Here is a 14,319-nt window from a genome sequence, read left to right as displayed (position 1 = left end):
ATTTACTTGAAGCACTGGCGGATAATTTCACTTATTTCTAGAATCGAATGGAATTTAACTAGTTTTAAGGAAGTGTGTTGATGCAGTGTAAAACCGTATACCCTCAAATCATCTTCAATGTTGCTCCACTCATCTGCTGGAAGGCTAGCAGATGTGGCCACAGGAATTTCCTTCCTTAGAGCTCGGCTGTGAGGGTTCAGTTTCTCCAGTCGATTCTCGCAGAAATTGATCAAATGGGGATAGATTCCTTCCTTGCCAGACCTGTACATGATAACACTTATGATACAGTTTATTAGAGGCTACAGTTGGTTTGATTATATTTTAGAGACAATGAATACATGCACGTTTTATATTACTCTATAGTCTCTTCAGAAACACATGGTTGCTTTTTAAAAATAATATCATTCTGAACACAAATTGACGAAAAAATGTGCTGTATGCATATTCTCGAGAGTTGTATCTATCAGAATAATAATGCACTTTTTGTTTATCAACACTGCCAGACAAGGATTCATTTAGTAATATTTCTTACGATTGCATTCATACCTGCAATTCTGTGACGTATGAATATTAGAATCAGCAATAACGAAGAGCAATTCTACTACTGCAAACTACAACTGCTTTAATTGTACATCATTTCCTCAAAACTGCATCAGTGATAGCAGAATTATTGATGGCAGAATTATTGATAAAGAATACATACACTGCAAAAACACACTTCTTAAAACTACATAAATTCCCTTGTTTTCAGCATAAATCTACTAGAAAATATGCGAAACTATCTGCCAGTGCTTCAAGTAAATTATATTAGGATTTCTTGAAAAAAGAAAAATAGCCTAGCTGAAAATAAGCTGAACAGACTAATTTTAAGCAATAAATTAGTATATTTAACAGACTTATTTTAAGCAGTAAATTAGTATATTTAATCTTTTAAAGAATTTTTGTCATATATGCTCTTAATTCAAGAAAAAATATTGTTCAGAACGTTATTTAAAAACATTTTTTTCTTGATTTAGGTAAAAAAAATTACCAACTTTTAGATGTATGGGTTTAACAAGAACAAATAGTAATGTTAACTTAAAATAAGTGGAATAATCTGATGCATTAATCTGTTGACTAGTGTTTAACACTCAAAAAAAGATGAAGAAAATTATTTGACTAGATTTATGAAAAAGAATCTGATTATGACGTTATAAATTTGCAGTTTATAGGTTGTGCAGGTGCGCCTGAAATGCTCCATTAGCATTGATTGTAAAAGAAAGCACAACCCCAAACCGAAGTGTCAGAACCTGTAGTATTATAAACAAGACGGTTCAGAAATAATTATGTTGAAGTACTGTCATAACCACCTGCTAGGGAAATTCCTGACAGTTTAGCAAACACATGTACTTGAAAAATGTAAGGCACACCTTAATAAATTATTATAAAATAAATACCTTATTCAGTTTAATAAAATATTGTCAATTATCTTAGTAAATGTACAATTTGTACCCAAATCATTGCCTTGAACATGCATTTTCTTTTCTTTCTATTATGATGATGATGATTTTTTTTTTTTTACCTGAGAAGTAACAGGATTTTCTCCAAATACTTGGAATCCTTGCATTTTTCAATGTAATCATAATCCAAGTGCTCCACTGGGATCTTTGTCGACCCACAATCAGAAGAACTGAAATGACTTTGAAAATAGGATGCTGAACTCATTGCTATAAACCACCGGAATAAGCCCAACTTTTGGGGAAAAAAAAAATCTTATTAACCCCTTTATTGTCTAAAGATACGTCTCTCAGAGTAAACACAAAGGACCAACTCTAAAGACTCGTTCTTTCTCTCAGTCCTTGTTGTGAAGCACCAAACTTAGACCCCGAAATGGCGTTACAAAGAAGTGTTTGCGCTGTTGCCCTTGGAGATGGAAATTGGTGCTGACGTCATCAGCGAGCGTCAAAGTGAGACTGATCAAAGCGTGGTCAAATATTTCTTAAAACTGTATTGCGCAAACATTCCGTCATAAATTTAATAATTCAATTACAACTCTATAACTTGATCTTAATGCATTCATTAATGTATTTATAAAACGTCGTTTAATAATAATAATGATTATAAAAAGAAAATGATACAAGAAGTGAAAAATTAAAATACAGGCTAGCCAAACTAAACAAAAACAGCTGTATTCAGTAAAAATAAGACGCGTAAATATCACGTAAATATCGAGTCTTAATTGATCACATTGGTTTTAATAGATAAATAGATATCACATATATAAGGCAAGATGTCTAAAAGCGGGCGGCGTGAATGACTGGCGGCCATCTTTCGTCGGAAGACTTCTATGGCGGGCTAAACTGCAGCAGACGAAAGGTGAGTAAATTTCTTCACTAGAACACTCGCAACTCGCTGAATTCTTGACATATTTACAAACCAATTGGTTTATGACAACCTGTATTAACGTGGCTATGATTCAGGCTAGATTTTTTTTAAGCCTACAATTTTCTTGAATAAGCATAGTAAAATGACTATCTCTGACCTTTATGAGAAACCAAGCCGATTTAAAATCGTTGAAAATCTGGCAATCTATAGCTATTTTGATTTACATGAATGAATGACGCTGCAATGTTATGTTTGCCGAATACCTCCGACGCAAAACGGCCGACAAGTGATGCCGTATTTTTGTTTTGGCTCACAGCGCGCATCGGGTATCTAGTTAGCCTTATATGATATTCATAAATTTAAAGCCCACTTCAATGGCAGCGGTAGATCACCTGACCCTGACCCGGAGGCGGAATTACGTGACGTTAGGTTGGCTCCAAATTTGAAAACGTGGCAAGCTCCAGTTTCGGTCGCAATGTTTGCCAAAATGCAGCAGACTGTAACAAGGTCACACTGAGGTCCAGACGAGCCCGGCCGCGGCACCTCTGAAGTATTTTACAGTGAGTGTCTTTTGAAATTTTTACTGTCATAAATCTCCAGCCAGGTGATTGTTGGAGAACGCAAGTGTCTTTGGCCTAACTTAAATTTTCCTCGATAGGTTTAATTAACACGAAAATAATAGCGAAGTGGACATTTTATGTTGGGGTTGTACTTACTGTAATTGCATCTAACAAAACAGGTGATGTACTGTTTCAGGGACAGTGGTCACTACAGTGGACAGCTATTCAAAGTTGACCTTTAACCCTTTACTTTAACCCTGACTAAAACCAAATATTAACAATTAAATATATATTTGAAAATATATTGATTGCACTTGTATTTTTTTTTTAAATACTATGTTTTATATAATTGTAAAAATAATTATAATTTGATACTATGTTAACAAAAGCTACATTCATTCTATTAAAATGAATACTAGAATGGTTACGACCCCAAGTAACGCAGATTTTTTTCCCGTAGTGTTTAACTCCCTGCATGCCATTGATGGTGATAAATGCTTTGCATTGCCTTATTAGGCTCGTGCGTATGACGTGGCAGTCGCGAGGTTTCCGCCCCTATCGTCATTTTGGAAGCAGGACGTTCGGTGTCAGATCCCCGGAAAACAAACTGTGAAGCATTTCGACACAGGTCGTTCTTTAAAAATGGTTGGAAATTATTGTGCGGTAAAGAATTGCAAAAAACGATCGAACAGAAAAGAGAATGTACAGATCGACGGAACCCCATTGAGCTTCTTCCGGATCCCTACATGGAGAAAAGGCGAGGGAAAGCTCATATCTGAACTTACCAAACGTCGAAGAATGGCATGGGTGGCCTCGATCAGAAGAAAGGACATAACGTTTGATTGTACAGTTACACACAGAGTTTGCTCTATGCACTTCCACTCCGGTAAGTTAATTTAATTTGTCTTCGCTAATTTCGGTAATTTCATGCCCTAAATCGGCCTGTTGTCAACTATAGCTACAGCTAAACAACTAGCTTGCATACATGTGCATTGTGTTCAGAAATGCTTTATAAGACATAATTCCTGTTGTTTCTAAATGAAAAAGCTGTAATATGTTGACGTGAGAGTATGGCAAATAATTTGTACACTGGCTACGTTTTCTGCAACAAAAAAATTGTACATCTGTGGTCACAGACTGATGTTTTCTCTGTGTTGCTTGTTCTTGCATTTTTTACAGGTAAGCCATCTTATGAAATGCTAGAGACCAACCCAGATTGGAAACCGTCATTGCGGTTTTGTCATGTTGCCACACAGACAGACATGTACCAGCCACCCTCTCCTCCTGCAATGCATACAGGCATGGACCAGCCACTTTGCCATGTTGCCACACAGACAGACATGGACTAGCCACCAATCTGTGTGTAAACCAAGGCAAGACATGATAAACAACCTTTTGGAAGAAAACCGGCTGTTGAAAGAACAGTTGGATGATTATCAGTTTAAATAGTAACCGTTTGCTGTGCCTTAATAATATTTGTGAAAGTGTAGTTTGATGTGCACTTAATATTTGCCTTTAATAATGAATAAACACTTGAAAGTACAATCCAAATGACATGGTTTATTTTTATATATTCTGCAACAAAATGCAAGGTTACACAGAAACAAATGGTCCCAAAAACAAAAATAGGTACTTTAGTCAAAATTTTCAAAGTCCTTCAAGTGACGTCAGTGCTTGAACATGCAATATATTTTGTGTACTGTACACCATAGTCATCCCCAACTGTTAATGAGTGACATACGTTGGTAATATTTGAAGAATAATTAAAAACAGTAAAGAGGATAAGATGCACATAAACACACGCTTGTGCTGAGTGTTAACAATGTATAGTGTCAGGGCATGTTTATGTAGTTGTTTACAGTGCAATGTATAAGATCAGACAACGTACCCAAGTACATGGGGCCACAAACACAGTGTCTCTGAGCTGCAAACGATGCTAAAAATGTAAAAATGGTGGCGTATTGGAACATATGCTATATAACCACAGTTTATATTTGTAAATACAATAGTATGTTGCATACAGAAAGCATAATGTCAGTCATTTTTGCATGATGGGCAAAACCATACTGAATCAGCTGGAGGTGCGTCAACAATTATTACACACTGGAAGTGGACCCACTGGCAGAGCAGCTGGTGTCGTATGCAACCATCTCACCATGTTCACGTGCGCAGGACTCAGCCACACCTGCAATGCATGTGCAGTGTGCTGAAAGGACTTGCCCATCTGGGGCCAGGATAACCCATGGAGTTAATGGTGGCTGACTCGGACGCTGTGAGTGAAAAACTTGAGCACAAAAAAAGAGGAAATTTAACATTCAGGGTTAGTAGAGGGTCAAACAATGGACAATGCAAATCAAGACAAGAATGGAGTAACCTAAAGTTTTGCAATAAGTTTTTCTTTTCAAATACGTAAATTGCTTGCAATAGGCCAACTGAGAAACATTGAGCAAGGTAAATCTGTTTTCTAAAACACAGCATTGATTTGTCACCTAACAATCACAGCTCAGCACAGCATAAATTTAGAAGTTCATGACAATGAAAATAGTAAACACGTATAGCCTACCTTTGTAAGAATGATGGAGTTGCCGTTTGATACGGTCGTAATGTGCAGGTCCTGCACCCATCAGCAGCAAAATTGTTTGTAGCTTTGTAACGATTTGTAATTGCGGAATCGCTGATGAGTGTAGTAACTTACACTAAATACAGCAGAATGTCCATTTCGCGTAATGGTGGAAGCCTGTCGGCATCTTTACTCCATTTGTCTTCGGCTTGCTCGTAAGGGTCAACATTGTTCACATCATTAAGTTTCATTACATATGTCCTTCGCCTTAGTAACGAGTTTGTCTCTGTATCGATCTGGCAAGTTAAAGTTTAATGTCCCGCGTGCCAGAACTGCTTCCAATATGGCTGCGTTGTTGTCAAATCTCACGTGATCCCCCATTCTGTGACGTAAACACTCGAGCCTAATTGATGGTGGGAGGTAGATAACCATCATTGATACAAGTGAAAATTGGTTGTGAATGCTCATCGTTCAGTGCCATTGACGGTACTAGACTCTTACCCATTTTGACCTTCCCTCTCAAAATGGGTTGGACGTCTTGCGCCGTAAATGGCAGCCAATGAGTTAAATGAGAAAATCACAATGCAAGAAAGTGTTAAAAGTACTGAAGAAAAACAATGAAACTTCAATGTAGTAGGGTACGTCATAAAATTTTGTGACTCAATCTGCTTCCGAGTTGGTTAAATCCCCATGAAACGGGAATTAAAGTCTCGTTTGGCAGGTTTGGGGACTACATGGAGCCTAGCATCTGCACAATGGTCTAAATGATCGACATGGGTTTTCCTGGCGATATCATTGAAGCACCTGGGGGTGTTTGGCATTGAATCAGCTCAGTTGGTTTCATATTTTCCACTTACAGAAAGTACGATGTCACTATTAGATTGAAATTATTAGATGAACCTTGAATGGCCTTCACTAGTGAACTTATTGGCTGACATTGATGCTGATCTACATCAATCCATTTGAACTTGAAGGGGTGGCGAGCCCTCCCAGTTCAAATGATTGGACGTCAATCGCTGTCAATGGTAAGGGACGAGTTAATGTGACCTTCTCTAAAGTGTTGAATGTTTCAGGACTTTTTGCACAATGACAAGAAGTGAACAACATCCTTCTGGGATGGGTGTTTGACCCTTAAATTAATCAGTAAATTTCCTATTTTAATTAGAACAGCTCTTTAAAATAGTTTTCTTGCTGTTATTTTTTCATCCAGTTTCCAGTTACTTTTTGCACACTTAGCTGTTCTCTATTATGCAGTTAGTTTAAAAAAAAAAAAAAAAAGTAAAATTAGGTTGACCTGACTATATGGATTAAAATACTGTATATAGTGTGTGTGACTCGTTTCAATAGCTCAAACTACTGTGTCAACTATACTGGGCTTTAGAGGTCAAAGTTATTGTGGCACTGACGTCGTATCATTTCAGTGTCCAACAAAACATTGCTTCAGATTCTTCTGAACATAAATCACATTTGAGTTTTAAGAACACCTGACATCATTTCCAAGGATATATATTTTTCTCAGCCGAACAAATATAAGCACACATATTCCAAAGTGAGAAGTCTGAAAACTCTGACCATTTAAAAAAAAAATAATAATAATAAAATAAAGATTAAAAAAAAAAAAAAAAACTACAGTTCAGGACTGATACCTAACACGTAAAACTACACATTTCCCATTTGTTAGTCCACTTATCATATTACAACCTGTTCTGAATGAAAACTGGTGTTAAGATTTGTGTGAAATTTTAAGGTAGCAAGCTAGACTGCCTAAGAAGAGGTTTGTTGTGAGCGTCCCAACTATTGTTTTTATTTTTATTTTATTTTATTTTTTTCAGCTCTAAGCAGCTGTCAATATGAAATTGAGCCATGTTTTTTATATGATGAAACACTGAAGTGGGACCTGTGATGGAAATTTGTCTCAACTGTTTAACCACATCTGCTAATCTTACCATGACAACTTGTGCACTTCTTGTCCTTTAGATGAACTAACAAAAGTTGAAACAAAATGTGAATTACACACTTTAAAGATCACATTTCACACAAATGACTGTAGCAATACCATATTTATTCAACCAATAGCAACAAACACATTTTGATAATGGCCATATAAGGTCACATCTTGGTGTTAGACTCCTCTCACTCTCAGGAACTAGAAAGGTATAAAAGCAAGTACTGCTTCCCATCACGCTGTGTTAGAAATTACAATCTGTCACATTGTTTTCTCCGAAACTGCAGTTTGTAATAAAGAAATCTCATTATTGTAAAAAACCTTTCATTGTCTTGGTTTCCCTGGACAAGAGAGACCTCAATCTGAAATTCTTAAATCCCTTTCCAACACTGTAGAATTCAGCATACGAGTTCAGACCTTTTTGAGTTTAATCTTTCTCTTGATAGTCATGCTACAGTATGTATCATCACCAGGTGGAGTGTTTGGGGGAAAAAAAAAATCCTTTTTGTCATCTGCAGGTCTCTGGGAGCGTTACTGTTTGGGGAAAAAAAAGGAGGCGGAAAATGCAGTGCACACCTGAGTCCCATGACGGCGTCAAACACCAACCGTGTTATGAGTGTTTTGATAGTGGCTACTCTGGTTCATTCCAAAGTCCACAGAAAATCAATGGGTTTGACTTTGGTGGATCTTATCCTTCAGGGGATTGCAAGAACACGCCCAAAAAGAAACTCAGACTTTCTCTCACCCCTAAGGAAAGTAGCGGGGTCAGATTTTTGCACAACGATACCAAAGGGGTTCAGCGATCCTCCACTCTAAGCTGGTGTGAAACTCCCAAAATATGCAAAAGAGATGTCTCACTGCGACATAAACTTATTATGTGCAGTTCCACCAAATATGTCAAAAGTGACAGCACAATGTCCCCGTGTGACGGAAGGTTGGAATCCTCAATTAGGACTGACCACCAGCTCAGTGTGTCCTTTGACTCTGACACTGCGCCACAGACTCCGAGCACTTTAAAATTGGAGAAGGATTTAACGTTATCTGCTTGGAAACATCGCCTGCTCTTCTCTCAGGGAAGGACCTCCACTCTTGAGGATGGTACCTTAAGCTCGGGGGACAGCAACAGTTTGGAGAGACGGATTTCACTCTTAGATTTCAGTGAGCACCATCACGCCTCTGATCATTTACATTCAGAAGTGCTCTGCTTACGCAAATTCCTCCCAGTTTCATCCAAGGAAAACTTACACTCACCAGTGACCAACCTGTCAAGTGACCTGTATGACTCATCCAATGTTTTGTGCACACCATCATCAATACATACACCTAAATGCATCAGGTATGTGTTCTCTTGAACCTATTTACAAACAACAACACATCTTTTTCCATTATAGTAAAAATTCTTATGGCTTTCAGCATTGTTTTTGTGTCGCTTTCTCAGTCCGGTAACCTGAGAACATGTTTGAACCTCGTTGCAGGTTTCTGCGTGAGGACAGTGGCTTCAGCTCCCTCGATAAATCCCAAGACTCTTCTGTCGACCACAATGGTTCCTTCCAGGAGTTATTGCTTTCCGCTTCGAAAAGAAACTCCGAAACCCCCAATCTGACGGATACAAAGCGGCGCTCCCGTTTGCAACGTCAGAAAAGACTTTCCACTCTAGAGGAAGGAGGCTCGTTGTCTGATGAAGACCAGTCGGACAGAAAGCATCAGTACAGCCACACTTGTATCAATGAGGTTTTTAAGGAAACCCCTACCAAGGTTCTGTCTGTAAAATGCATCAAAACAACCTCTGATGGGCTGGAATCAACTAGTCAAAGTTATACAACACCTCTGCGTAAAACTACAGCCACGCCAGATAACCCGCATTCTAGAACCACATCTGTTAAATCCCATACGACCCCCAAGACACGAACAATAACAACCAACCTCTCCCTAACACCTGCTTTACAGCTGATACATAATATGTGTGAACAGAGGACTAAGATGTATCCCTGCAAAAGTCCTAGTCTCAAAGTCCATCTGAGGACCATAGCAGCCCTTGCTGAGGCCCCCACAATGTTTGGGACATCGATGCCGTTGGCGGGGCTGATTGGCCGGAAGATGGGCCTGGGAAAGGTGGACATATTAACAGAGCTGAGGAAGAGGAACCTCGGGCACATACTGGCTGTTGTTTTCGGTCACTTGTCTCCTGAGTGTGTATACAGGTCAGCACTAGATGTTCTTTTTGGTAAACTCTACAATTGGCGTTTGCGTTGTATTGCAGCTATATTTCAGAATTTAACCCTGAACTCTCAAATTCAGTTAAACAGTGCATTAGCGCCCCAATGCATCCATACACTCTTAAACGCAATCTTTTTCAGATGTCAGGGATTTGGATTTTGTGTCCCTGCAAGGATGTTATTAATTTTGAATTGGAAACACTTGGCTTAGAGCAGTTTTTTCTAAATTTTCATTAAAAAAAAAAAATTAAAAAAAACCCGAGGCACACGCCAGCAAAAAATGTAAAAATCAATTTCTGTAGACTATATTAACAATATGAAATCGTGTATTGAATAGGCATCAAACGAACACATACAAAAAAACCCGCCTTTTATAATTATATATTTACTCACTTAGTGTGAAACCTGGGCCCCTGCACTGGAGTATGTATCTCTGCCTCGTGCTGCTTTTCTTGGTCAGCAGTACTCTTGAGCTATTTCAAGTAAACGATGATTGACAGGTGTGTAGCTTTGATCTTGCCAGAGAAGCTTGGTAGCTCTACCATCAAAGGTGCACACGTGTCGGTCATCCTTTAGCTTGTTAAACATTAGTGGTAGTGTGCTGTGGCAACTCATTGTGTAAGTGAGAGGCTGTTCTCAGCAGCGTGAGTGTCAAAGCATGAGTGGACTCACTCAATGAAGCATTTAATAAAGGTAAGCATTTTTCTACGTTGTTCTTGTTTGAAAGTAATTTACATTATGAAGGTGGCACGGTGGGACTGTAACATGATGAAATAATTTTGAACACTTTTTCAATATCTGCAGATTCTCACAATCAGTTCACTCAGACAAAAATATGCGATCGGGACATCCCTTGTCCAGTTTTCAGCATCTGTCCTTTTAAAAACACATTTACCATCGCTGTCACCATTATAGTTTTGCTAGCTAGCCGCTACCGCTATCCCCAATACCACTCTTACCTCTTACACATCACCAAAGTAATTAGCTACCCATTGACACCTAATGATATGGAATACTATTCAATGATTACCGTCCATTTGACAGCACAGACACCAGATTTTGCGTATTTGTAGATTCATTTTCCAAAAACATTTTTACATCAATTAGGTGAAAGGCACACCAGACACTATGCCAAGGCACAGTGGTTGAAAAACACTGTCTTAGAGCAGTAGCTAAGGCGAAATTGGCATTTACAGTATGTTTAGATTTTAAATCGTTCGGTCCTTTGTTCAAAATATTGCCGTTTGGCGGGGGGAAAACTGCCTAATTCATGCATTTGTTTTTGCAGATGTGGTCAGGTCTGTAAAGACTGGAATGAAATAATCCAGCATGACAAGCAAGCTCACTTGAAGAGAGAAATTCACCGCAGTGCAGTAGAAGGTGCTTTGGAGGTATACACTAAAATTAAGTTCATCTCCATCAAGAATGTTATAATTTTTACGTTTTAACATTAAAATTTGTAGGGCAATTCACTATTTTTGGTCATTAAATACTTAAATAGCAATCATTATGATATACAGTGGTACGTCTACTTACGAATGCCTCTACATAAGGAAATCTTAGGTGAAGACGCGCCTAAACGGGAAAATGTTATGAAAAAAATTTCAGGATATGAAAAGCAAAAATACAGTATGGCTGGTACTCGCAGCTCCCAGAGTTTACTGAATGTAATATACTTATAGTCTGCTATTGCCTAGCATTCCTGGCATCTATTGGCTACCTCTGACCTCTATGTGTATGTGTGTATCCCCTTCATTCTCCCCTCGTGTTACGACAGCTTTAGTGTTGAGTGTTTATTCATTATTCTTCTTACATGATGCACAACTCTGATTTTATGTTGTGCAATATAATTGTAACATGTATTTGTTATATGTTTTGATGCATTATAAAAGATGTCTGAATTTTGGGGGTCTTGGAACGGGTTAAGACATTTACATGGAAAACGTGTCTCAGAATTTTCAGGTTACAAAACTACTTCTAAAACCAATTATTTGCGTAAGTAGAGGTACCACTGTATATTTTATTTCCAAATCATTATTTTTCTTTGTATTTTTATATAAGAAATACAGTGCTACCTCTAGTTATGAACGTCTCTGCATACAGAATTTTCAGGTTACGACGCGCCTCATGGGAAAATATTTCCTCTTGTTACAGAAATTTCAGGACACAAAAGGCAAAAATACAGTATGGCTGGTACTTGCAGCTCCCAGAGTTTACTGAAAGTAACATACTTATAGCTGCTCTGCCATTGGCTATTGCCTAGCATTCCTGGCATCCAATCGGCTAAGAGGGACCTTTACTGTATGTGTTTGTGTGTATCCCATTCGTCCCTCGTATTCCGACAGCTCTACATAATTGCATTAACTTCATTCTTGATTTTGTACATTATGCACAATTTAGATTTTATGTTTACTGTTCAATAATATAATTGTAACATGTAATTGTTACAGGTTTTGCTGCATTTTTATGCATTATAAAATATTTGTCTGAATTTTAGAGGGGCTAGGATTTGATTAGGGCATGTACATGGAAAACGTGTCTCTACTTAGAGAATTTTCAAGTTACAAAACTACTTCCAGAACAGATTAATTTTGTAAGTAGAGGTACCACTGTATTTGTTAGTCATTGGCTGTGTAGATCAGCAACCTCATTTTGAATGCTAATGGACAGAGTAGCATGTCAAAAGTGAAACTTGTGGTGTAACGGAAGATGTGCAAAATGCATCAAAACAAGAATTTTCAGGTTACGATACTACTTCCAGGACCAATTTCGTAAGTAGAGGTACCTCGGTACATTATTGAATTAATTCAATATTAGTCAAAGCGACATTAAAATGGATAAAAACAGAAATGCACTGGTTACGGCCCCAAGTAATACTCTTTAAAAAAAAAAAAAATAAATAAAATAAAATAAAAAATCCCTTATAGTGTTTAACTTATTGCATGTCATCGAAGGCAACAGACATAGAGTTAAACTAGGAGGACTGGGCGTGAATGCTCATCTTGTGTGCCAGTGGCAGCAATGAGTTAATAAATAAATAAATCGTGCATGCAAAGGTTAATGAAAAATACTTCACCAATGTGGGCATCTATGATGGTGTCAAAAGCCTATTTTCCCACTTGCTGCAAGTCTGTGCTTTACTACCATTCTTTAGTATATACTGTACATCAAATGAATGTGTATTTAGGACACCTCAATACAAGAATTTGCTGGCAACCTGTTTTTGGTAACTTTTTCCCTTTCATAAAGTCTCAAATTATTTTAAAATCTTTTTCATTTTCAGCTTGGTGGAACTGGTCATGTGACTAATGCTGAGAACAGATTGGCACGGCTTCAAAGGTCAGCCCTTAAGACTGTGCAGGTACAATCGAGTACCCCAACTTACTGCACCCCACAGTCTGGAAGCCGCACTTCACAATCCAGCTCTTTATCTTTGGGCAACAGCACCAAACGGGACAAGTTCATAGAAGTATGTTAATCTTGGTCATCACTGTTGTTATTGCAGGGCTTTTTAGTATTTTCTTCATTCATATAAAAATGTGTATCATGAGTCAAGAAACCTATGCCTTTCAGGTGGCCAAAACCCTCTTCAAGGATGAATGTCTCAAAGAATGTCCGCGATGCCAGCATCCTGCAAAGTGTCACTTGGTGAAAGGTGAAGGTGTGTGCACGAGAGCTGACTGTGCCTTCCAGTTTTGCACAGCGTGCTTGTGTACCTTCCACGGATCCAAAGAATGTAGGAGCCAATCTGCGGGCCGTCGCAGGAAAGATGTATTACTTCCAGGAAGTGCCCAAAGCAAACGAAATATTAGGAGATTATGATAGTCCAACTGAGTGTATCCCATTTCACTGTTTTGAGAGTATTTTCAAAATTTGTTTTTTCTTTTTTTTTTTTCTTTTTTTTTTTGTGGAGACTGGTTAGTGAACACTAGATTTAACCAAGTCCTGTGTGTTGTGCGTGTGTGTATCACTTTTCCCCCTTTCAGTATTTTTGGATTTTTAATCACAAATCTGGTAAAACTTTTTTTTACCTCACATAACATCTTTGAGGAACTTATCAATTTTATTATTGGTATGTTTTGATACTTTTCCAGTGTTATTCCAGATCATTTTAAAAACTTTTTGTTATTTTGGGGAGGGAGCGAACAAACGTCTTGTTTCTCTGTTAAGTATGATTAAACTTTAGTCCTACTTTTCCTGTAGTATGTTATATGTATTAGTTTGGTGACATCTAGTGGTCGTTTTTCACTAGCCTTTCTCTTCCTGTGCTTGTTAATTTTAAAACAATGTATTTTTGGGCAGGTGGGCTCGATTTACAAAAAAAAAAAAAAAAAAAAAATCCTTACAATTTGGCTTGCATAATTTTATAAGATATCCTACTAGAGGAAAACGTGTTATTTGACACTCCTCCATTCTTTCATTAAAACTTTTCTTATCAACCGATCACACTCATTCATGTTGTGGAAAGTGCGTTCACTGCCATAGCAACCTGCAGTGCGCAATTACAAAAAACTTGGTTACCCGTTAAGTATTGCGTAAGGAATTTAGTGTTTGGATACAAGGAGAAATGTATGGTGAAATTTCAACAGGTAAGAACCAAAATTTTATGTTTGAGAATAACGATAATAATACCCCCCCCCCCCCCCCCCTTTAAAAAAAAAAAAAAATTTTTGT

The 14,319-nt window shown here is 37.8% G+C and overlaps 2 protein-coding genes across 5 annotated transcripts in view; one reads left to right on the top strand and one right to left on the bottom strand.

The window, feature by feature from the left end:
• LOC130915304 (sperm-associated antigen 1-like) overlaps positions 1–1,880 on the bottom strand; it is a 44,437-nt gene extending 42,557 nt beyond the window's left edge. For 2 of the 3 annotated variants that reach the window (XM_057835251.1, XM_057835253.1), the window contains exons 1-2: positions 1,562–1,880; positions 102–261 (exon numbers count right to left, since the gene is read on the bottom strand). In XM_057835251.1, coding sequence (XP_057691234.1) covers positions 102–261; positions 1,562–1,704 — 303 coding nt within the window. In that variant the 5' untranslated portion in view covers positions 1,705–1,880. The remainder of the gene's footprint in view (positions 1–101; positions 262–1,561) is intronic. The other variant, XM_057835254.1, reaches the window with a different exon arrangement.
• Positions 1,881–2,755: 875 nt separating this feature from the next.
• fbxo43 (F-box protein 43) lies at positions 2,756–14,275 on the top strand. 2 transcript variants are annotated; one of them, XM_057834532.1, is made up of 7 exons: positions 2,756–2,924; positions 7,948–8,587; positions 8,654–8,765; positions 8,905–9,630; positions 10,934–11,036; positions 12,929–13,114; positions 13,219–14,275. In XM_057834532.1, exons 2-7 carry the CDS (start codon positions 7,993–7,995, stop codon positions 13,465–13,467), a joined length of 1,971 nt encoding a protein of 656 aa, XP_057690515.1. In that variant the 5' UTR covers positions 2,756–2,924; positions 7,948–7,992; the 3' UTR covers positions 13,468–14,275. The 2 variants fall into 2 exon arrangements, with proteins under 2 accessions (XP_057690515.1, XP_057690514.1); XM_057834531.1 differs by having other exon boundaries at positions 7,948–8,765.
• The last annotated feature ends 44 nt before the right edge of the window (positions 14,276–14,319 follow it).

This window comes from Corythoichthys intestinalis, chromosome 4 (genome assembly GCF_030265065.1).
Source record: "Corythoichthys intestinalis isolate RoL2023-P3 chromosome 4, ASM3026506v1, whole genome shotgun sequence".
NCBI lineage: Eukaryota > Metazoa > Chordata > Actinopteri > Syngnathiformes > Syngnathidae > Corythoichthys > Corythoichthys intestinalis.
This window is presented reverse-complemented; position numbering and strand designations above follow the sequence as displayed.